Below are 24,215 nucleotides of genomic sequence, written 5' to 3'. Positions count from 1 at the left end.
TATATATATAAAAAAATTCCATACACAGAAGAGCTTTCTCTTCCCCACCTTGCCTTTAGCATCTGGTAAACACTTTAGAAACTTAAAACCACTGTTAGCATGTCCAAATGTAGAACTGATATAGGTTTTTCTTTCTTAAAAAATTGTATCCCAACTCTTTCCAACCAACAATTCTATTAATTATTTTAATTATGATTCCTCTGCATGGAAACCCAGTAAGGATCATCAAGACAGGGCATCTCACTACTATCAGATCAAGGCCAGTTGGGCAAAACCTGCACGATTCTGTGCTACTCAGAGGGAGGGAGAACAGTAAGAAACAGGAGTTGAAACTTATCCGTACCAAAGAGGAAAAGGAAACTCCTTTTCTAATCTATTCATTAAACAGGAAACAGCAGGTGGACAGTAAAAACCATCTGCTTAGAGCAGCAGCACAGACCCAGAGGCACACCAAAATCTAAGAACAAGTGCTCAGGAAAGCGTCTTGGCTCTGAGAGGAAGCGTCTTCAGACCCTATCTTGTCTCTAGTTTGGAGATCAAAGCATTATAACTTCAGACAGTGATACTCTTGAGGGGGTGGACAAGGAAGGTCTGAGAGACCCAAATAATGAGGACACTGGGCAGCTAACTACACCACTATGTACAAATACACACATCAGTAGGAAAACTTCACCTCCAACCCTCAGCTACTTTAAACAAAGCATTGAAGTTCCAGGTTTTCTGAACAGGGGGTATTTTAAAGGCTGTTAGCAGTTTAAAACATTGCAACACTGGCACAATATGTTACCTATTCCTTGTTTTTAATTACAGGGTAACACAGTAAACTCCAACACAAAGGTGGGGATGGGGGAGTGCAAAAGCAATAAAGAAAACAGAACCAGTATTTCACAAGAGCATCGAGCCAGCGATGAAGTAGCAGCTAATGCTTTGCAGAGTCTCGAGGGTAGAATTCGCTCAAAGTGCTCTGAGGGATTCTCTTCAGCATCTCTTTGGGGAAGATTCGGAGCAGTTGCCAGCCAATGTCCAAAGTCTCATAGACAGTGCGGTTTTCGTATGGACCTTACAAAAAATTGAGATTAGATGAATAAAGGCCAAGTACTTCCAACTTCTCAGCGTTATTCAAAATTTATTCTGTTATGGAACTAGCACTGCAGGCATGAAGTATAAAAAGAGACACACAGCAGTTAGGCCTCCAGGACTGGGTGTGACTTAACGTGGAAATGAGGGTCTAGACAATAGGTACCCCTGGGAACCAGAGAAAAGGGAGAAAGCCCACAGGCGAGACGTTCGGCGGCTGTGTGTGTGTGTGTGTGTGTGTGTGTGTGTGCGTTTAACAACGGGTGGGATCTAAACACACTCCACTGAATAATGGAAACTAGACCCAGAGTTTTGTCCAGAGAGTAGTGAGAAAAGCAGTTTCCCAGGAACACAGGCTGACCTGAAGGAGGCTAGTACAGATACTTCGAAGGCCTTAAATGCCAATTAATCACCTGAATAGGTCCGTGTGAAAGTTTTCAAACTTGCTATTGCTATTATTATTCTTAATAGCAGAATCATTCTTATCCTGCAAATAAATCTCATTTTTTAACTAAGGAGTTAGAGTGGCTAGAGTTCTGCATCTCTTGTCTACCAGAACAATTTTTATCTTTTTAAGATATTAAGGTTCTGTGTAATTTTTTATTTTTATTTTTTTAGAAAACCCAACTATCATACATTCTGGGGATTTTAATGTTACTTAAAAAACGTATCACATAAATAGAAAAGCGCACAAATCCTAAGTGTGTAGCTGATGCATCATTCCAAAATAAACACATCGTTTGTAAGTATCACTGAGGTCAAAAATAAGAGTTTACCAGCATTAGCAGGGGTGGCAGGGAAGAGAACAAACAAAACAGCTTGAAAGCCCTACACATGCTATGTAATAAAAACCATTATAGACTTTTTAACAGAAGGACAATCAATAAAATTAATACTAAATTTACCCTGGCAATGGCATAGAGAGAGTCAGGGAGACTGGTGAAGATGCTGGCACTAACGGCCAAGGATGATGGGACAAAGGTCTGGACTAGGTCTTGGGACACACAGAGTGGTCAGAGATCAGCAGCTTCAAGATCACCCAGAACTTGTCAAAATACAGGCTCTCTGGCCCCACCCAGATCTACCGAATCAGAATCCGCATTTCAACAAGATCCCTGGTAGATTCAAAAGCATATTCAATTTTGAGAAACACCGGCCTAAGTTTTTTTAATAGGAATGAAAAGAGAACAGGATAGGATGTTTTAAAGAAGAACAATGCAAAGTAGCAAATATTTGATGACTGGAGAATAAATGAAGAGGGTTAAGAATGCCCAGTGCCTGAGCTCGGGCTAACTAGGGTAATGGTCATGCCAGAGGTAGACAGAAATTGAAAAGGGAATTGCTAGGCAGGTGGTCAGTTGGGAAAATACTTTGGTTCTCACCACGCTGAGCCAGAGAGGATGGTGGCATAAACAAAGGCTTCCTAGCTCAAGATGCGGGACTAGAGCTTCAGAAAGAGGGGAAAGGCTCATACATAGGAAGTTAGTCATCAGCACAGGGGAAAAAAAGCACAGAAAGAACAGGTAATTAAGCCTTTGGGAACACTAACAATTAAGAAGCAGGAAGATGAGAAATCAGGAGGATGAAAATAGATGGACATGAAAAGTCCAAAGCCCCCAAAGCCAGAGGAGAGCATTGCAGAGAGGGTAAGAGGGAGAAGAAGTGGCAATGGAGGCAGGAGAGCAGAAGGCCGGTTCTAAGGAAGAGAAAACACAAGACAGGAGCTAAATAAATGGATAAAGAAATTGAAGGTACAGGGGAAGGAACCAGAGGGCTAAGAACAAAGACATGGCAGGCGGCTGGAAGAACCTCTTCTCTAATCAGAAGGAAAATTGTATGGAGACCAATGTAAATTCTCTCAGACTAGGAAAGAAGTCCTCCTCAAAAATACATATGATGCTGTTTCTATTCATAGGAAAACAGTAATCTTACCCTGAGCAATGAAGTTCCTCTCAAACTTCTGCAGAAATTCCAAGTAAAGCAGATCATCTGACGTAAGGGCTTCTTCTCCAACTACGGCTTTCATGGCCTGCACATCCTTACCAATAGCATAGCATGCATACTAAAGAGAAAAAAAGGTTTACATGAACAGAGATAAGGTTTTATAAATGGTAACGGTACTCTGGGCTATGTAAGTGTATTGCTGTAGCTATCTTCACAGTATTTCACATGATTTCCAAACATAATTCACATAAAGTTCATATGCAAGTACTGGAAAGACTTTATTATACAGTCTCACTAAGAAAGGAGTCTTCAAGCATGCAATACATAGACATTACTAACACTCTACAAAAAATACACTCCCTCAATATACCAATGAGCTTACATTTTGTAGAGCATTTAAAAATCACAACTTACACAATAGGAGAAATCCATCTCTAAATTCTATTCAAAAAAAAATATCTGTGTTATCACTAGGTTTATTTATCATTTCTACTTTAAGGTCAAATGTGTTTTTCTTTAATTATGCTTGGTATACAATCTCAGGACTATAGCAACCAAGGATTTCATAGAATATATACAGCCGTATCCCTTAGCGTTCTGGTGATTGCCTAATATGTTAAACAAAAAATTAGTTAGAATAGTCTTTCGGAAATACTCTGTAATTAAGGTTACTAATAAAAACTTAATTGTCTTATGCCTTTTTTATTTAAAAACGACCTCATACAGCATTAGAGGTGGGTTTCAAGCATGTGATTTTTAATCTTTGTCATGAGCAGTTATCCTTGTGAAAAAGGCTCTAATGAATGTTTCTGTATTCCACTATTCTATATTATATATTCTATATTAAAATTCTACTTTGATGGGGGGAGAAGAAAAGTGATATGGAAGAAAGACAAGAGGTATAAGACGGCGGAATGAACTGAGAAAGTATTCATTTCTTTAAACACCATCCTGGAGAAAACATACGTACCAGCTGGTTAGATACATCGGCATGATCCTTTCTGGTCATACCTTCTCCAATAGCAGACTTCATTAACCGCGACAACGAGGGCAGCACATTAATAGGTGGGTAAATCTTGGGTAAGAAGGGAAGGGGGAAAATATTATATTTAAGTACAAAATTCAAGCTTTACTGGTAGTAAAGGAGGACTTTGAAACTCATTTTTATTGCTTAAATTGCATGACACTGCTACATTGGTTTCCTAGATGATTCCTAATATCTTTTCCTGATAAGAAAAGGAAAAAACATTTTACAGGTTAAGATTTCTTTTGAGAATCAAATCCAGAAAGTAAAATCTACAAAATAGTACAAGATTATATTAAAAAACTGAATTTTCAACATCTGCCTATAATATCAAATCCAAATGGTCTTCTGAACTCTGACTCATAAAATCACACATAAAAAGATTAACAATAGGGCTTCCCTGGTGGCGCAGTGGTTGAGAGTCCGCCTGCCGATGCAGGGGACGTGGGTTCGTGCCCCGGTCTGGGAGGATCCCACATGCCGCAGAGCAGCTGGGCCCGTGAGCCATGGCCGCTGGGCCTGCGCGTCTGGAGCCTGTGCTCCGCGGCGGGAGAGGCCACGGCTCTGAGAGGCCCACGTACCGCAAAAAAAAAGAAAAATAAAAATAACAATAATTTCACCTAAAAGCTGATATCAGAAGCTGGCATCTATTAAAGAACCAATAAAAAAAATCTGTTTTTGATTATTCAGTCGTAAAAAAGAATGAAATCTTGCTGTTTGCAGCATCATGGATGGACCTTTAGGGCACTATGCTAAGTGAAATAAGTCAGAAAAAGATAAATACCATATAATCTCACAAAATGTCAAGCTCACAGATAGAGAACAGACTGGTGGCTGCCTGAGGCAGGGGATGAGGAGTGAGCAAAATGGGTGAGGGAGGTTAAAAGGTACAAACTTTCAGTTATAAAATGAGTTAAGTCACGGGGTTGGAACTTTCAGCATGGTGACTATGTAAGTTAATAATACTGTATCACATATTTAAAGGTAGCTAGAAGAGTGGCTCTTCAAAATTCTCATCACAAGAAAAAAAATTTTTTAACTATGTGAGGTGGTGGATGTTAAGTGGACTTATTGGGGTAATCGTTCTGCAACATATACAAATATCAAATCATGACATTGTACACCTGCAACTAATGTAATGTGACGTCAATTATACCTCAATTTTTAAAAATTTTAACAATAAAAGACAAAGAAAAAACTCTGAAAAATCTGTTCTTGTATTAATAACAAAAGTAGATTATACCATTAGGGAACAGAAGACCCAAAAAAGTTCTTTGAACAACTCACTCCATTTTAAGTCACAATAAAGAAAGTGGAAATTTAATTCTTAATTCTGGCACTTTTTTCCACACCAGGATTTTAGTATTACAGAAATGACAATTTTATAGCCATATTAAAAACAATGCAATTTGATATTTTCTTTTAACATCCTTATTGGGGTATAATTGCTTTACAATGGTGTGTTAGTTTCTACTTTATAACAAAGTGAATCAGCTATACATATACATATGTTCCCATATCTCTTCCCTCTTGCTTACATTTTCTAAATAAATAATTCCTAAGAGCAAAGTCAGAGTCACTAAAGAATAACTGAAGAATAGATCTGTAGGCTTATAGCATCGTTCAACTGTCAAATACCTGTCTGTTGTGTAGCTGTCTGTCCACATAGATCTGCCCCTCTGTAATATATCCAGTCAAGTCAGGGATGGGGTGAGTGATATCTACCAGAGAAAGACACCTGATGTTAGTTAAAGTGTCCATCTCATATAAACAAAACCACAGGAAGTCAATCTGCACTACTTAAAACAGTGCTATATAAAATAGTTTGCTGTGATGATGGAAAAGTTCTTTATCTGTGCTGTCCAATATGGCAGCCACTGGTCAAATGTGGCTACTGAACATGTGAAATGTGGCTAAATGCGACTGAAAAACTTTATTTCAAACTTTATCTGATTTTAATAAACTTTAGAATTTAAACAGCCAAATGTGGCTAGAGGTTACCGTATTGGCCAGTCTAACTTATCTGGCTGCAGCACAGTTAGACATGTGTCGACACAAGTTAAATTAGCTATATTCATAAAAAGTACTATTTCTCCTAGTTATGCTCTCTCTCCCCCAAATACAAATAAAGTTCCATTTTAAACACAAAGCTCATTTGCAGAGATTTGCCAATTTGATGTATACTGAGAGAACATTCTTCGTCCATAAGCTATCCCAGAGGGATACACAACGTTTCAACATGGAAAATACAGAGAGGCTAAACAAGTTAAGCAACACTACACAGGCAGCACCAAGCAGGTCGCACAGAGCAAGACACCTCTAAGTCTGTTAAATTACAGAGAGTAATTTTGTAGCTGCTTCCTTGGAACAAATCATTTTCACATCAGAGGTAGTATTCAGACTGCCTGGGTTCTAAAGCCGCCACTTCCTAACTGTGACACTTTACCTCTCTGTGCCTCACACGAGAGCATCTAAAAAGTCGCTATGAAGATCAAATGAGTCAAAACTTACAAAACACTTAGAACAGTGCTCAGTTATAATGAGTTATTACTGTTTCTGAAAATATTTTGAAAAAGTGTTTTTAAAAGACTGAGATAAAGATAAAAAGACACTAACATAAGGGGAATGCTGAAAGTCTCACCCGGGGGCTGCTGGGGCATACATCCAGGCAGGCACTGCACTGTGCACTTAGACATACATGATAAAACCAAGTAATTTTTAGCAAGTCTCTGATGATCGTTCTATCTCTGGAGTCTCGTGGCATTTACTATCTGTGCTCTATATCTGGCACTTAAGCTACCTTAAATTACTGATGCACATACATTAAAAAAATATCCACCTAGAATGAGTAGCTTACATTAAGTAGAGCCCATAAATCTTTTAAAAATTCATTTCATCTAGACCAGTGTCCTGCAAACAGTAGACACTAAATACTAGCTAATAAATAAAAATTACAAGAAAATTTTTCTACAAAAGAATAATTATTATGGGTAGTTTTGAAATGAAAACTTTTACTAGAAACAAATCACTAGGTAAGGTAAACTTCTGGAGGATAAACTCTCAAAAGAATTTCAACTCAAAAAGATAGATGGTCTTCTCTCTTAAAATCAAAGTCCTTACAACGATTAGGGATGCTATAATCCAAAGACCCTAAACTTACCATCATTAGGCATGGTGAGAATAGGAATTTGAGTAATAGAGCCACTTCTACCTTCCACTCTACCAGCGCGTTCATATATTGTGGCTAAATCTGTATACATGTAACCTGGGAAACCTCGTCGACCAGGAACCTCTTCCCTGGCTGCTGAAACCTGACAGTGAGTCAAGGAGAACAGTATCACATACCAGAAAATGAAAATTAAAGCTTGGTTAGAACACATTTGTTTGAACAGGCCAAATTACAAAGTTGGAAATATCTTGTTCATTTTAAATATCACCTCTAGAAATGATTAAGAAAAATCTAGCAACATAAATTCAGATTATTCTGCAACAAAAATGTTGACAATTGGGGACCACAAGTTTTCTGCTAAAATCATACTGCCGTAACACAAATCTTCAAATAGCCTGCTAGAAGAAAATCTGCTTGCAATTTTATAAATCAAAGGTAGTACATTTTAAAACTAAGAGAACATTCTCAGTTCACAAGATTTACTTCATGCTATGGATCTTGCCAGATTTACATAAGCTAATCCTGAAAAGATCAAAAGGGAAGGAAATACATATATCAGAAATCATCTGATGCATTTTACATACATTATTTAATTTAATCCTCACAACAACCCTATGAGGAAGTTAATGTTATTAACCCCAACTTACAACCGGAATCAAGGGCCAGATAATTTCCCTGGATCACCGCACAAGGTAAGAATAGTAATAAATGGTCTCTTAGAGACATGCACACTAGAATATATGCATACATTTTAATCTACAGCCAACAAGAACTGTAAATCACTAAGCCCAACTTCTAACTGCTACTTTGGCTCCTCCAAGAGGGTGCTCCAGCAGTGCTACTCAAAGTGTGGCCTGCAGACCAGCTTTTATCAATTTGTAAGGAGATAATGTAGAATGCAAGATAAACATATAGAAAACTTTAGTGGCAATTTGATAGAATAATTGTCTGTCGAATCTAATACTACTAATAAAAGGGTTTGTAAATTTTTTTTTTTTTAATTTTCACTTTTCTAATACTTATTTTTACTGCCTTTTAGAAAAGTATTTGTGATGGATGGGAGAAAAGAAGTCCTTCAATGAAAAAGCACTGTAGCCGAGTGAGATATGATGATGGATCTTAGGGAATCTTAGGCTAGATATTTATATAGGCTGTCTCTTCAGAAGTCTTCTTCCCTTTTTTGCACACTTAAAAGAGCAAGTAACTCAAAATTTCAGTAACTTGCATTAGAACAAACACCCCACACTTCTGGATGGTAAGTGCTAGAATCTTACATTGTTTCTAAATAATCACTGAGCTTTCTGAAGGAAAAAAAAGTTCTGAAGAGGGTTCTGCCAGAGTGTAGTCTTCACTTATGTAAATAAATAAAAATTTACATCATTAAAAATGAAATTCTTGAAAAGGGCTGAAAACTGACAGTCTGGACAGAGACAGAACTACCTTGGAGAGTAACTGATTAAATAGCTTGCATCATTTACTCTAAGAATCCAGTCTTAATCAATGGAGACAGTGAGAGTATGATAAATAGGCTAATAATTTAAATCTCATCCTCTAATCATTTCAATTAGGTTGACAAAAGTAGTATTTCCTTTTCTGATTAATTAAGGTATTCTACTAATATATGAGCAATGCATTTTAAAAAACGTGATTTAAAAACAAAATGAAAACTTGCAGAGGGACAAGATAACCCTGACAAGATAATCCATTTTAATTAAGAAAAAAATTACCTCTCGAAGTGCTTCAGCATAAGAACTCATGTCTGTTAGGATAACCAATACATGTTTCTCACACTGATAGGCCAGGAACTCGGCCGTGGTTAGAGCCAAGCGAGGAGTGATAATTCGCTCAATACTGAAATGAAACATTAAGTCCTAAGTCACTCAAACAAAAAGGCCAAAAACAAAACAAAATGATTCCAGAAATAATAGTACAGTCTCCCTTTTAAAGTTTCACATAAATTCAGGAAGGTTAAGCAATTATTACTTTAAAAGTTCTTAAGTAAGGCAGAGTTCTTTTATGTATTTACATAATAAGAATTACTTAGTGCTACACAGCTAAATTGATTTATTTTATAAATGCCCCATAATTTGTCAGAACTATATAGTTCTCAAAACTGAGCAAGAAAGGAAGAGAGAGAGAAGGAGAAAGGGAGGAAAGAAGTAGGGGCCAGATTTTGCAGGTAAGAGGAAAAGGTAATTTATTGAGTATGGACGGTGTTCTAGGTAACTTATACTATTATCTCATTTAATATGTACAACAACCCCGTGAGACAAGTATTATTTATCACATTTTATGAAAGAAGGCACCGAGCTTCAGAGCCTAAATGACTCACCCAAAACCAAGTAACTTGTAAGAAGCAGAGCTGGAATTTAAATACGGTTATCTCATACCTAGGCCTGTGTAGCTTCCACTGTAATGTTCTACCTCCTTAGTGTAAGGTGACATTTTTGACCAGAAGCCTGCACGAACAGGGGGAAAATAGCTCTATTTTTTGTTTACTTACGTTGGGTCGTTAGCCAAGTTCAAAAAGAGGCAGACGTTGTCCATTGAGCCATTTTCTTCAAAGTCAGATTTGAAGAACCGGGCAGTTTCCATGTTTACCTAAATGGCAATGACTTCATCAGTGCTGGGAGAAGAAAAATGCTCAATATTTCTTTCTTTCTTTTTTTTTCCCCCCAATATTTATTTCTGATGAAGGCCAAGCTACAGATCTGTACTGCTCCTTCTTTTAAAGGTTCAAGTACCCCCAAAACGTTTACAAAAGCCAACGGAGTAAACAGCTTGCTCTGGGCACAAAGGGAATTATTCTTACATTCCACAGTCAAATGCTAAATACTAATCCATGGTTTGCCCAAAATGCCAAGCTGCAACTTCTCCGCCTAGAGATAAACTGAATAATATCTGTGCAGTTTTCTACATTGTTCTAATAACACAAGCAATTTTACATTTCATACTAAAACAGAAAAAGATAATACTTACACCCATAGCAGCAAATACAATCGCAAAATTTTCCTCACTGTAGTCCACTACATCTTTGGATTTTTTTACCAAACCAGCTTGGCGACAGATTTGAGCTGCAATCTGATGAAGAGTACAAAAGAACTAAGTTAAAATCTAAAATAATACTTCTACAACAAAATAACTTTTACCCTAAAGTTTGGGGAACTGTAATCATAAATGAAACTGGGTTGTCTTAAAGGGCTTTACTCAGTAAAACTATTTTGTAATTTTTGCAGATTCCTAAGAGTAAGCAAGAAGTCAGATATGTGTGGATAAAGAGTCAATGTAATTGGATTATATAAACAGTAACATTGGGTATTTACCTTGAAAATCCTATATTTGGTTTCTCACTAAGAGTAAAGCACTCAGATATTCTTTCTTCTTGAATTTCATACCAAACAGATTCTAGTTCTCACCTCATTGTGCGGTAAGCCAGCAGCAGAGAAGATAGGAATTTTCTGCCCCCTAGCAATACTGTTCATGCCATCTATGGCCGAAATGCCGGTCTGAATCATCTCCTCTGGATAGATCCGACACTGAGGATTGATTGGCTGGCCTAATGCATTTCCAAAAGGGAAACTTTTAATATGTCTCTACATTAAGACTACAACCATACAAAGCATATAAAGCATTTCTTTCTACTCTTAAAAAATCAGTTATTTTTGAAATCTGAAACTGTTTAAATATTTTTTTCCATTAATCTTTTGTAGATTCACAAGTTATATGGTAGTAAAGTGAAATGTAAGGTATAGCAAATAAGAGAGAAATCCTAATTTCAAAGCCATTATGGCTTTTACATTTCAGATATATCCTGGTGATATTTTACAATAAATAAAATATAAAATTTTAAGATAACCTCTAGGAAAAATAAATTTATTAAATAGTAAACAAAAAATAATTAATCAAACATGGAATATGTTGGTTATCTACTTAAAGTATCATAAAAATCACCCTTTATCTGACAAAGGTATAAGATAGATAGATAGATGCTATTTTCCCCAAAACACAGAAATCCATTTTCTGTCCCTACCCATGATATCAAGGAAGTCTTCAGCCAGTACAACAGGACCTCTGTCGATGGGTTTTCCTGATCCATTGAACACCCGACCTGTTAAACAGTAACAAGACAGTACAGAGTGGACAATGACTCAAATATTCATAATCTTTACAAAGACTTCATGGAAATACGCTAAAAAGGAAACAGATCTCTGCTCAGAATGAATAATAATATCCGTTTACCAAGCATATCCTCAGACACCGGCGTTCGGAGAATATCCCCAGTAAACTCACAGGATGTCTTCTTGGCATCTATACCTGAAGTCCCTTCAAACACCTATCAAGAAAGAAAAGTAAACAGAAGGGCATAAGAAATTTAGATCATAAGCGCTTAAGATTCATTTGTCAGCCCTTATAAAGTAAAATACATCAACGTACATACTACTTTTAGTATTATGAATAAAGAAGTGTTCATGGTGGACGATGAACCAAATTGCCAACCTCTTAACCAGGGTCATGCCTGCAGGCCAAATCCATCAAGCAAGCTAAGAATGGTTTTTACATTTTTAAAGGATTGTTTTTTTTAAAAAAAAAAAAGGAAAAAAAAAAAGCTAAGAACATGCATCAGAGACCTTAGGCAAAACCCTCACAAAGCCTAAAAAATTTACTATCTGGCCCCTTACAGAAATTCTGCCGACCTCTGCTCCAGATCCACTTTTTAGGGCAATATGTTATTTGAGAAAACCGGCACTTCCTATAATCAGTAACATTAAAAACTAGGCATTATCAGAGACAATTTAAAGAAGTAGACTCAGATCTTGTTTTGGTTTCAGCCCATAAGCTCTGAATTCTACTTTTCATCTCTCTCCTTCTATGTGACTATCTGTTTCATTTTATCCATTAAAATTTTTTTTAAAAAAAGCCATTTTACCAGTGGAGCTATTGGGCTAGAATGGATATTGGTGGCTGGCATTTAGCAACAAAACATGAAAAAATACTTTTCTTCCCTCATAGCCAGTAAAGAGTCAGGTCCCTGGCTTAAGATTTTTCATGGTCGTGGTGGTGCAAAAGCAATACACATTCGGTAGAAACAGTACTTCAAAACAATCACATGAGATGTTTAACATTTTATTATAAAATAGGCTTTGTGTTATATGGTTTTGTGCAATTGTATGCTAATATAAGTGTTCTGAGCACCTTTAATGTAAGCTAAGCTAAGCTATGATGTTCGGTAGGTTCTGTGTACTAAATGCATTTTCAACTTACAATATTTTCAGCTTATGATGGGTTTATCAAGGTGTCACCCCACTTATAAGTTGATGAAGATCTGTATACTTATGTGATAATTACTAGAAAGAACTACTGGTGTTTCTTATGTTTGTTGTGATCAGAAAAACGTTCAACTGGCCAGGTTTTGAAAGTGATGCTTACCTGAACCACTGCTTTGGAACCACTAACTTCTAAAACTTGCCCACTCCTCTTTGTGCCATCAGGTAGTGTTAAGTGCACAATCTCAGCATATCTGGGAAACTAAATAGGAAAAAAATAAAGGCTCAATAACCAACATTTTAAAAGCTCCTCAAAATACTCTATATGCTTCTATGTCTTTCACAGCATGTATGCACATGCAGACCCCATATCTCCCCAAAGCACACAGGTATACATCCAGAGTTTAGAATATCCTCAGGTAGTTTAAGTCCTTAAAACACTTATCACTGGCACATACACTGGCAAACACAACATAAGGTACAGAGGGAAGGGTCTTAAATCTATGAAACCACAGCAATTAAATTCTTTCCTTCTGTGTATATGTTTTTAAGCTTTGAGACTATAGAAAGTTAAAAAACTATGTTCCCACTACTCAGAAATGATGTTTGCTTCTGGGCTGTGTAATCACCTTGTGCTTTGGGAGGACAGGAATAAAATGCAACTAAACAATAAAATAATTACTATTATAATAAATAATGCTAATATTCCCTCCTCAATCTAATTCTCCTAACCAGAAATGTATTCCTCTAATCCATTTTTAATATTTTAAATTGCATGTTTCCAAAAATATACTGTAGTGTTTCACTTACCTAAATGGTAACATACTAAATATATCATCCTGCAACTCGCTTTTTTTTTTCCACTCGACCGTATGTTTTGGATCTGTCATAGTAGTATTTACCTTATTTTATTAACATAATCTTTTGAAAAATGCATCACTACTTTGTGTGATGTGAAGGAAAACATCTGCCAATGCATCCGTGAATCAACACTGACTGTAGGACACTTGATTCTGGAGATGCTAATATGAATAAACGGGCATCTAGAATCAATGTTAGAACAGATATAGTTAAAATCAAGTGACACTACATTTTATTCAGCTGTTCTTCTACCACTGGTGTTCAAGGCTGTTCCAAATTTATACTACTACAAACATGCTGCAATGAACATTCTCACATGTGGGCCCAAGTTTCCCTAAGGTATCTGGTTACCTAGTGGTGGGCTATAGGCTGTGTCCATTTTTATGTGAAATTACTCTGCAAAGGAACCTTTTACTTTACAAACTCCCTAGTAGTATAGATAAGTATCTTTTCCCTACATCTTTGCCAATCTTATATTATTAAACTTTAATTTTTACCATTTTGATAAAATAAAAAATAGTATCTTTCAATTTGCATTTTCCTGATTCTACTAATATTGAGCATCTTCTCATGTTTACTGACAATTCAGACTTCATTTCCTATAATAGCCTTATTAATATCTTTTCCTCGCTTTTCAACTACATCTGCTTTTTCTTATTTACTTTTAGATAAGTTTCATAGATTCTGGGTATTAATCCTTTTGCAAATATCTGCTCCCAGTCTTTCTTGTCTTTTAATTTTGTTTATGGTATCCTATCATACAGAAGTTTTTGCAATAAAATGACTTGTTTTCCTTTATGGTTTGTGTCTTTTGTGTAGGAACACCTTCCAATCTGAAGTCATAAAAATGGTTTTCTATATTGTCTTCTGATAGGTTACTCATGTTTTGGTCTTTAATCCATCTGGATTTATTTTTGGTATGTAATTTTATTTTTCTCATTTTTATTTTTATTTTTTCATACAGGAAGCCAAATACCCCAACAATCTTTACTGAGTAGCACAAATTAATTTGTGCTACAAGTAGCATGACTTGTAATGTAGCCTTTATCATTTACCAAGTCAAATTCTCAGGTGTGAGAAGAGTTGGTTTTAAGAATCTTAACTTTGCTCCACTGAAATATCCGCTTACTCCCTCACCAGATCTTTATTCTTACTCTATTTCTAACTGATTTTGTTACCTGGAGAGAATCAACGTATTTTCTATTCTGAGCCTTTTCATTCATGAACGTGGAATCTCCACTTATGTGAAGTCTTCTTTTATGTCTTTCAACAAAGTTTCACAGTTTTTTGTAAAAAGTTCCTAATTATTCTAGTAGTTACTTCTGGCATACAAAACACTACTGATTTCTATAGACATCATCTGCATCCAGCAACACTGTTTTACACCATTGTTTCTAATAGTTTGTCCACTGAATGACTTGTGTTTTCTGTTTAATTAATCATACTACCAAGAAATGATGACAGCTGTGCCTTTTCCTTTTTAATCCCTTTATCCCCTAATTTCTTTTTCCCACAGCATTGGTTAGGGTCCAAGCACAAAGACAGAACAAAGATGGATAGCAGTGGTGACAACAGGTGTCCTCATCTTGTTCCTGATTTAAATGGGAATGTTTCTAGAGTCTCTCCTTAAATACGCTGTTTGCTGTAAGTTATGGTGGATATCCTTTAAGAGGTTTTAAAAGTTTGTTCTATCCCTTATTTCTAAGACCTCCTTCTTCTGTTTTGTTTTTTTTAGAAACAAGTAATTTTATCAGATACATTTTCTGTATTTACTGAGAAGAGCGTAAGCTTTTTCTAGCTTTATCTGTGAATGACCTGAATTATACTGACATTTGCTAATATCAAATCATCTTTGTATTACTGGGATAAATTCTACTTTGGCATAAATCTGTTGATTTTTTTTTTTTTTTTTTTGTGGTATGCGGGCCTCTCACTGTTGTGGCCTCTTCTGTTGCAGAGCACAGGCTCCGGACGCACAGGCTCAGCGGCCATGGCTCACGGGCCCAGCCGCTCCGCGGCATGTGGGATCTTCCCGGACCGGGGCACGAACCCGCGTCCCCTGCACCGGCAGTCGGACTCTCAACCACTGTGCCACCAGGGAAGCCCTGTTGATTTTTTAAAGTATATTTTTGCTAATATCCAACACATGAGAACATTTTTATTTAGAATTTTAGAATCTGTGCTTGTGAATGAGATTAGCTACACTGTTTCTTTTCTGATACTATCCTTTGTCAGGTTTGGAAATCAAAGATGCGCTACCTTCAGAAAATGAGTTGGACAGCAGTCTTCATCATCATCTATTCTGATACAATTTGTATAAAATTATCCATTCCTTGATACTATCTGTATGCCTTAAGTTAAAAACAGGAGCCAAAAACTAAAAACAAACAAAAAAACACTCTAAATCTGGTGGTATAAAGCCATTCTTACAACTACATAAACTTTTTTCCTCAGCTGGAGTTATACCCCAAACAAACATTCAATAAAACTTTTTCAGCTTTCTTAAAATTACTTCCTCCAAGATGTTTTCTAAGTCCTTCCCATTATTGACTCTCAGAGCATCCTGCACTCACCCTTCATAGCACTTAACAATCAGACATTTATGTATTTGTATTGTGTATCTTTGGTGCTGAGTTCAGCACTTAACATAGTTGAAGCATGAATATTTTTAACTGTTTTTGAAAATATATTTACTAATATAAAAGCTTCATATTTTTAAAATATGAGTCAAAAATTTTATCCAATAGAAAGTATATAAAAAAGAAGAAATAAAGGACAAAGAAGCAAATAATGCTTTCAATACTTCCTCAAAAAATAAAAGTGTATGCTTCATCCTTTCACAAAATATTAACGGGCAGCTGCCTAAACCTTGTACAATTTGTATACTGAGGCTTTGAATCAAACTGCAGACTAGTATGTGGCCAGGAGGAAGCTATATGCTTAATCTTGCAATTAATTTGTATAGGTACCTTGTCATGCACAAAAATATCTTAGTGATAAAGCTGAAGAGACAGTTCACTTTGCCCTTTCTTTTAAGAAATGTTTTTCAATTTATTTTCTGCTTCCAGAGGGGCCACATGCCAAACACACTTCTGTCATTACTTCTCTCAACAAACTAATAACTGTGTACCTTTCCCCCGATCCACTCCCAACAACAACCAATGCAGAATTACTGTTCTACAGAGCATATTATACAAATTATCTCTGAAGATATTTTGATCACTGAACTCAGGCAGGAGGCTTCACCTAGGGTGAGGTCTATTCAATTACAGACTATATTCTATGCCTCTTTTTCTAAGATAATTCTTATGTATAGGTGTGGCTAAAAAAAAAACCCATGTAACTAAAGCATCTTTCAACAAACTGAATAAGTAAAAACTATTCTCTGCTTATGGTTTTAGTCACTGTTGAGATAATCTGTTGTTTATTCATTACTTGAATACCAGTATCAGGCCCTCAAAGACAAAAGTAACATTGTTTACTCACTCAAAGACCTTAAAATTTAGTAGAGAAGACAAAAATGTAACAAGTAGTTATAACACACTAGTCTATGACAAGAGCCACAAGATACTGTATATCTAAATATCCTACAAGTCATAAAACACACAAATACTACTGTTGTTTTCCTAATAAACCTGTGAGGTATGATTAACAAACAAATAAAATTTTAAATTTTACAGACAAGGGACTCAAAGCCACAAACAGAATCCACAACAGATCCAGTACTAGAATCCCATCTTCTGACTTCTGACCTAAAATTCTTGTCTCCATATAGCACTGACATTCCGACCAAGGAATGGCTTAAAAAAATCATAACAAAAGACTTAAAGTGTACTAAACAGTACTTAATACTATGCTTTTAACTTCATAAATGGTTAGACGATAATGATAGTGGTATTACCTTAACATGATCTAAGATCACTAGTGGACCATTAACTCCTGATACTGTCTTGTATGCTGGAAAGAAACACAAAAGAGTCAGTTCTTGTCAAACAGGACAACAGTCTAAATGATCTCTCTGGTATTACCAAAAAAACCCTCTCTCTATCATATCTATTATATGGAGCACTCAGAAAGTATGAAATTTTTCACCGAATTTATAAAATATGCCTGCATCTGTACATCAAACCAAAAACATTTTTAATTCTTACTATAAGTCACATTTGTTTCAAGGACCCAGGATACAAAAACAAAGGTAAAGAGGGAGAGTTCCCACAAGAGTTCACAATTTTATATGGAGAAGGGGGAGGTAAGGGCTCTACCAGAGGTGTGCTGAGGGTGTGTGGGAGCACAGGAAAGACCCTGCAATGGTCCTTACTTAGAAAAGAAAAAGCTTTACAGAAAAGGTAGCACTTAGCAAAGTAGATAGAGAAGAAGAAGGGAATCCGTAACTTTAAGCAGAAGTGACAAAACTCACAAAAGAAATCTGAAAAAATGTACTCTGTTAAGATAAAATGCCATGATTAAATAGTATCATAAAAACTACGAAAAAAAATTTTATGAAGGCAGATGGAATTAAAGGCCAGAGATCACATAAGCATCCTTTAAAGAAAAAAAAAAAGTCAAACGTTACTGTCATTGTAGAAGCTTATATTTTCTACTGCAAATTATGCCCTAGCAACAAACTACCCAAATCTCTCATTTTAGAAAGGAGGTAGCTATCATTGAATTGTATCACACCTACATACATGCCGCGTATAATGAATGGTAATCAAGTATAAATCAGAACACTCAGGAAAGCAATTCTAACAGTGTCAGAATTAACTAAATTTCATAATCAGAAAAGCTGAAAACACAAATGAAATAAGTGTTTACAAGACCTAAAATAATGTGTAAGAAGCTGTCAACCAACTGGGAATTTTTCACTTGCTTGATCTCTTATGATGTCTTAGACAGAAATTTCTGAAATGAATGTAGACTCCCAAGAAGGAGGAAACCATTTAATAACCAGTCTGTCCATTCAAGGGGCTTCAGAATTTAAAAACCTAATTTCTTTAGCCAGGAAGCAAGTGCCCCCGTAGAAACACTGAGACAGGGCAGGCAAGCACTGTCAGGAACCCTAGTCTTTCATACTGAGGACCTTTAAATCCTCACACCAAATATTTGCTTGAATACATGTGTAATTGTAATGATCAACAGAGGCCCCTAATTACTTTTTTTTTTCCAACCTTAGATAAAAAGCAAGTCACAAATTTTAAATGTTAAGCTACTTGAATGGATGGCAATGTAAACAAATTAATCATGCCTCCAAGATTATTAGAAATATCCCAGTTGTCATATATTCTGCTACTTTTATGTTAATCCTCTCCATTGTTTTAAAATAATCTAATACTCTTAAAATTAAAGATAAGTCCTACCCCTAAAACAATTTCTTCATTGTTCTCATTTGATTTTTATTTTTGGCCTCGCCACACGGTTTGCAAGATCTTAGCTCCCCAACTGGGGATTAAACCCACGCCACGGCAGTGAAAGTGCCGAGTCCTAACCACTGGACTGCCAGGGAAGTCCCTCACTGTTCTCATTTTAAAAGAATCCACATATTGTTTTTCAATTACTTTCTAAAATTGCTATGTGGATATGCAAAGTGAACTACATTAGAAACATTATTTTCTTGGCACTCAGGTTTTAAAACTATAGAAACAAAGACTTTTTCAAAACCTAAACAACTGGGAATGGGAGTAGGGAGTGGGCCAGTGGAGGTGTGGGTATTCAGTTTTGAGATTTACAGGCAACTGTTTTGAATAAAATGTAACATCAGTAAAATGCTTCAGGTTCTGAAATTTTTCTTTACTTTCTGGACAAGATTTGCATCTCCTTTGAACTTTTAACCTCTACAACAATGATCCTTAAGAATCTCATGTTTAAATTCAAGCTCATTCAAATTATGAAGTTTTGCCAGTCACAAGGCAAAAATCATGACCAAGAAAAAAGAAATGCTAGTCATTGCTTTTCCTGGAAACAGTGAATCAAGTTGATTTCAACTAGCGAAGGCAAGATTCTACTTCATCAAAAGCAGTCTCTAAATTTGCAACAATGTATGTAGCCTTTAAAAAAGCTAGTAACCACTGGAATTAATTAATAACAAAACTACCAATACACATTTAAAAAGTACTTGTCAGGAATTCTTTTTTAAACTCCATAACAGGTCTATAAGCTAACAAATATTATTCCAAGTTTTACAAGAGAAAAATGATTCTCGGATATTAAGTAACTTGCCTAAGGATCTGAACTTACACAGTCTGCCTCCAGTCATTTTTTCTTTGACTCTGTGCCACAGCTCAAATTCTAAAACTGAACTGGTCATTTTTTGTGGTCTGAGGCACTCTTGTATCATTACTGAAAAACAACCTTTCTCCAGTGGAGTGTAGCCCCTAGAAAAGTTAAAGCAGGAAAGGAAGAAACTAATGGAGATGCTTCAGCAGTTTTCTGTCACTGGAAAGCATGAGGAGACCACTTCAGATACAAACCAGAGGTTAAGCAACATGCTTGGTTTACATGAAAATGGGATGCAAACTAAACTAATGTTATAATCCAAACTAAATAAAAAATATTACCAAACGAAACTGCTTCACACTTTACAGAGCATCTTCAGATAGGTTACCTTTTCAGTTTCACAAAACACTGGGAGGTAGGCAAGGCTGATAGACCTACTCCACACTTAAACTACACCTATGAGAAATCTGCTACTAAATGGAAGAGCCAGGATTAAAATTATTTTTGTTTGTTTGTGGCCCCCCCACCACCAATTCTAAGTTTATACTCTATGACCCTTAGTCTCCAGTATAACTTAAAAATATGGAGATAACACAGTTCCTAGCACTTGGACTACAAATAGGGAGTAGAAAACAGTTTATATACAAACTATAGCTCCTTTCCACAATAGTAAAACTACTGGGGGGGAACAAGAAGAGAAAATAATATCAAATACCACCTTTTATCTCTCAACAATATTTACCCAGCTTTTCTCACCATTAGTATTAACAGTCCAAAGCAGAGACAACCATTTAGATTAAAGCTGCCAAAGACATAAAGCTGCTCTTCAAAAAGTCAATACCCATTCACAAATTACATAAATATTTCTGTTTCGAAACAATAATGACCACTCTTCTCTTGAAAATTTCAAATGAAGAAGAACTTGGGTCTGCAGGGGATGATCAGAACTTCTGAAAACACAGCAGACACATGTTTACATCTTTGATCCTGAATATTTATGAAGACAATAAATATTTATGGAGTAACATTTAAAACCCAAAATCTACAAAGATTTTAAGAAGCACATATTTTGTTAGATGACATCCTCTTCCTCCTATAGGATATGAGATTGTTCAACAGAACACTACTTAATGATTGTGAAACTTTCAAAGAGAAAATTCGACAGTCATCGCACAATAAGAGATCTAGTCCCTCAGCCTGCACCTTATTAGCAAAACAAAACCGGAACAATCATCTTCTATTGTGCAAGAAAAGTAAAGACCCACACTTTGTAGTGGGCAAGGAGGGAGAGGTTCTGGAAAAAGGCAGGCCGGCCATTCCTTTACTGGACTTTTCACTGAGGCTAACTATGCTTTATGACATTAAGAAACTAAGATTAGTTGATCTAGGATCTCAAGAACAAAGGAGATTATCTAATCCAAAACGTTTAACATCCAACAGCTCTTCGTATATTATTGAACCTTGCTCAAAGTTTAAAAGGAAATCAAGTTTTCTTTCATTGTGACTTTAGAAATTCAGCTAATGTGCTCAAGATTATTTCAAGCCTGCATATCTCATTTTCCATCTCTTGTTAACAGCCCCAGAATCCTGAAATTTTTTAAAACCAGGATCCAATTTGTACAGTGGAACTGCCAATATTCCATTCCTTTGTTCAAAAAGCACACATTAAATAACTATAACTTTTTACCTAGGATGTTAACATCGATCTTTAATCAGAAAAATTAAGAAGTTAATATTTATTCAGAAGCAATTAAAAGTGTTAACTAGAATCAAGAATGTGGCAATATAGGAAAAAGATGACATTCAAATGCAGTTAGCTGTTAGCCTAAATATGATATCATTTGTGCTTTTTAGAATAACCCAGACACAGAAGTGAAACTCAAACTAAGTACCCCAACTCCCTACTCTGGTTCCATCCACATTAAAGATCCATATACTAAACTATTAGAACAAGGGGTTTAAATGCAAGTTATACAATTACAAAACACAATGTTGCCTGCGCTAGGCACTGAGGATACAAAAAGGATTCCTGAACCCTGAAGTTTCAGTTTTAAGCATTATGTCGCAACAATGTTGTCAGGAGGAATCTCATCTGGAGAAGTTCTTCAGTCACTGGCTAAGCACACACAGAATGTTGAGAAATCATACTCATCTCCCTTAAGGGTTTACAACCTCAATCATGGAGTACTCTTTAAACTATGTTATTATTTCAGTTGATACTCTGAGTTGAGATTGAGTGAATAATTATATGGAAAAATGACTACTGCCCCTTATAATCTTTTCCTAGAAGCACCACTAATGTCTATCTGTTCTACCCAAAGAACAGCAAAGCATACAAATGCAATTCATAAAAGAGTATTTTTAACTGTTAGGCACAAATTTATTGTCATAAGAATGCAACACCTGTCAATTTCTTGAAACATTCAGCATGTAAACTCTCAACAAGCACTCTCTAATGCAAATAATTCCCATTATAGAAAGCACATGGGAGGGGAATAAATTAGGAGTTTGGGATTAAAATATATACAATACTATACATAAAACAGATAACCAACAGGGAACTACTGTATAGCACAGGGAACTATACTCAATACCTTGTAATAACCTCTAATGGGTAAGAATCTAAAAAAGAATATATATACATATATAATATATATAACTGAATCACTTTGCGGTACACCTGAAACTAACACAACGTTATAAATCAACTATATTTCAATTAAAAAAAAAAACCACATCTCTGCAAACCATAGAATCAAGTCTTTTCTTTCTTCCTTACACTGCAGTGCTGCCACAGGACCTGACCCACTGACTGATGAGGATGGGATTAGTCAGGCAGGAGAGCGCTCAGACTGAAACCCTTCATCTGAAATTCTTGTTAACCAATGAGCCACCCACAAAGAGGTACTGTGGCAATTAACCGGTGCAAATACAGTCTCACCACGTTGGAAAACATCAGGTGCTTTCCTAAGTTTTAGAGTCTACTTCCAGTGCTCATCCCCGGTTCCTAAGGAAACTGTGAAGAGGTCTGATGCTACACAATTTTATTGTTTAGTCATCAAGAACCATTTCTTTCGAAACTGCTGAACAGTCCACTTAAGCCTGGTTTATTAAGGTCTTTTTACAATCACAACACTTAAACATGCTTATGCATATGCTTTGCATACTTGATAAATAATATGGGCAAAGCTTCTTGTCTTCTCCAAGATAGCCTTGCAATCAAGTTAATGGCAGGAAAAGGTCCAGCAAGAATTAAGAAACTGGAATTTCCTGCTCTGCCAGTAATTAGGGGTCTAAAGCCTGGCAAGCCCTGTTCCTTTCAGAACCTTAGGCTTCTCACTGTAAAATGAGAGGGTTAGGCTAGATGACCCGCAGGGTACTTTTCAGCTCTAGCTTTCTCTGATATCTAGGTGTCCTCCTGCGGAGCAGCTTCTCCACTGAACAACATTTCCCTCTGGCTGTGGGCCTGACCTCCATCCACGAAAGGCCTGAGCACGTCAGCGATGACACAACACCGTCCCCCTCGGCAGGATCTCAGGACCTGCCCTGAGGTCCACACCCGAGGCAGGGGGAAGGGGAGGGGCGGTTCCCTCGACCCCACTGCAGATCCGAATGAGGTCAGCAGAAGATTAGGATAAGAGTGGCAAGAAGTGGCCTTCGCTCAGAGACAGGAAGCAAGCGCCTGAGCATGTTCCAGCCTCGGGAACGGGAGAGCACCGGTGGGGCAATAGCCAGGAGACCACCAACCCAGGAAAAGTTCCCGTTGCTGCTCTTCCCTTAGTCCACCCTGGCACGGAAATTAAGGTACACTCAAATCGCCTACTAGAGAGAGACGTCGGAGTAGGGGAACGCGAGAGGGAAAAACAATCCCCCCATCCCACCCCTCTGGCTAAGCAGGTGAGTGGGAGCAAGGGGCTGGGCTAAGAGCAAAGACAGGATTCGTCTTGCTCTCTGATACTCACTGAGACGAGGCTGGGAGAGGTAGTTCCGGCTAATTGCCAGCACCTGTTCTCGAGACCCCACCACGGGCCCACTGGTGGATACGGGAAGCTCAGGCGCGGCCCCGTCACGATGCCCCGCATCGCTCGCAGCGCCATCTTGGTCTCCTCCGTCCCGACTGGCCCAGCAGCGGCGCCGCGCAGGCGCAGATATAGCTGGTGCAGCCGCGCCCGCTCCGCCCATGCGCGCTGAGGAGTCCCCGCCCACTGAGCTGCACCCGACCCGCGGCCTCATGACTTGGGCTCCGGGTAGGCGGGGCTAAACCCGAGCCCTCCGCGAGAGGAGCTGACCAGCGTGCTGGGAGAAGGACGCCGGGCCAGGGAGAGGTATCCAGAGAAAGGCAAGAGTTAAGGAAGAAGGAGAAGAAAGGAGGGAGAGGGAAGGAAGGCAACTTCGTACAAGAAAACTTCAACGGCATTTCATGACATTGAATGAAGAGAACTCAAGTTCTAAAAAAAACACTTTGAAAGACAGAATCTAAAACCTCTTCTAGTGGATATTAACATGGGGAACCGTGTGCCATCATTTCTCTCACTTTATCATCTTCCTTTCCAATACATTCACTCATGTGTCCATTCAAAAAACATATATTGGACTGTTTTAGGGTGGTGGTAGTAGTGTGAAAGACAAAGTGGGATGTGTTTGAAAATTATTTGAGGGATAG

The 24,215-nt window shown here is 37.1% G+C and overlaps 1 protein-coding gene across 1 annotated transcript; it reads right to left on the bottom strand.

The window, feature by feature from the left end:
• On the bottom strand, nt 1–23,649 carry ATP6V1B2 (ATPase H+ transporting V1 subunit B2). Its single transcript, XM_032635470.1, is given in 15 exon segments — nt 1–1,059; nt 3,010–3,139; nt 3,992–4,096; nt 5,684–5,766; nt 7,206–7,356; nt 8,942–9,065; nt 9,718–9,815; nt 10,194–10,295; nt 10,631–10,770; nt 11,245–11,322; nt 11,454–11,547; nt 12,642–12,740; nt 17,241–17,296; nt 23,515–23,619; nt 23,622–23,649. Coding segments are annotated over 15 exon segments (1,533 nt in total). The 3' UTR covers nt 1–919.
• Between the last annotated feature and the right edge of the window lie 566 nt (nt 23,650–24,215).

This window comes from Phocoena sinus, chromosome 6 (genome assembly GCF_008692025.1).
Source record: "Phocoena sinus isolate mPhoSin1 chromosome 6, mPhoSin1.pri, whole genome shotgun sequence".
Classification (NCBI taxonomy): Eukaryota; Metazoa; Chordata; class Mammalia; order Artiodactyla; family Phocoenidae; genus Phocoena; species Phocoena sinus.
Note: the sequence above shows the minus strand (reverse complement) of the source record. Positions and strands in the feature narration are given on the sequence as shown.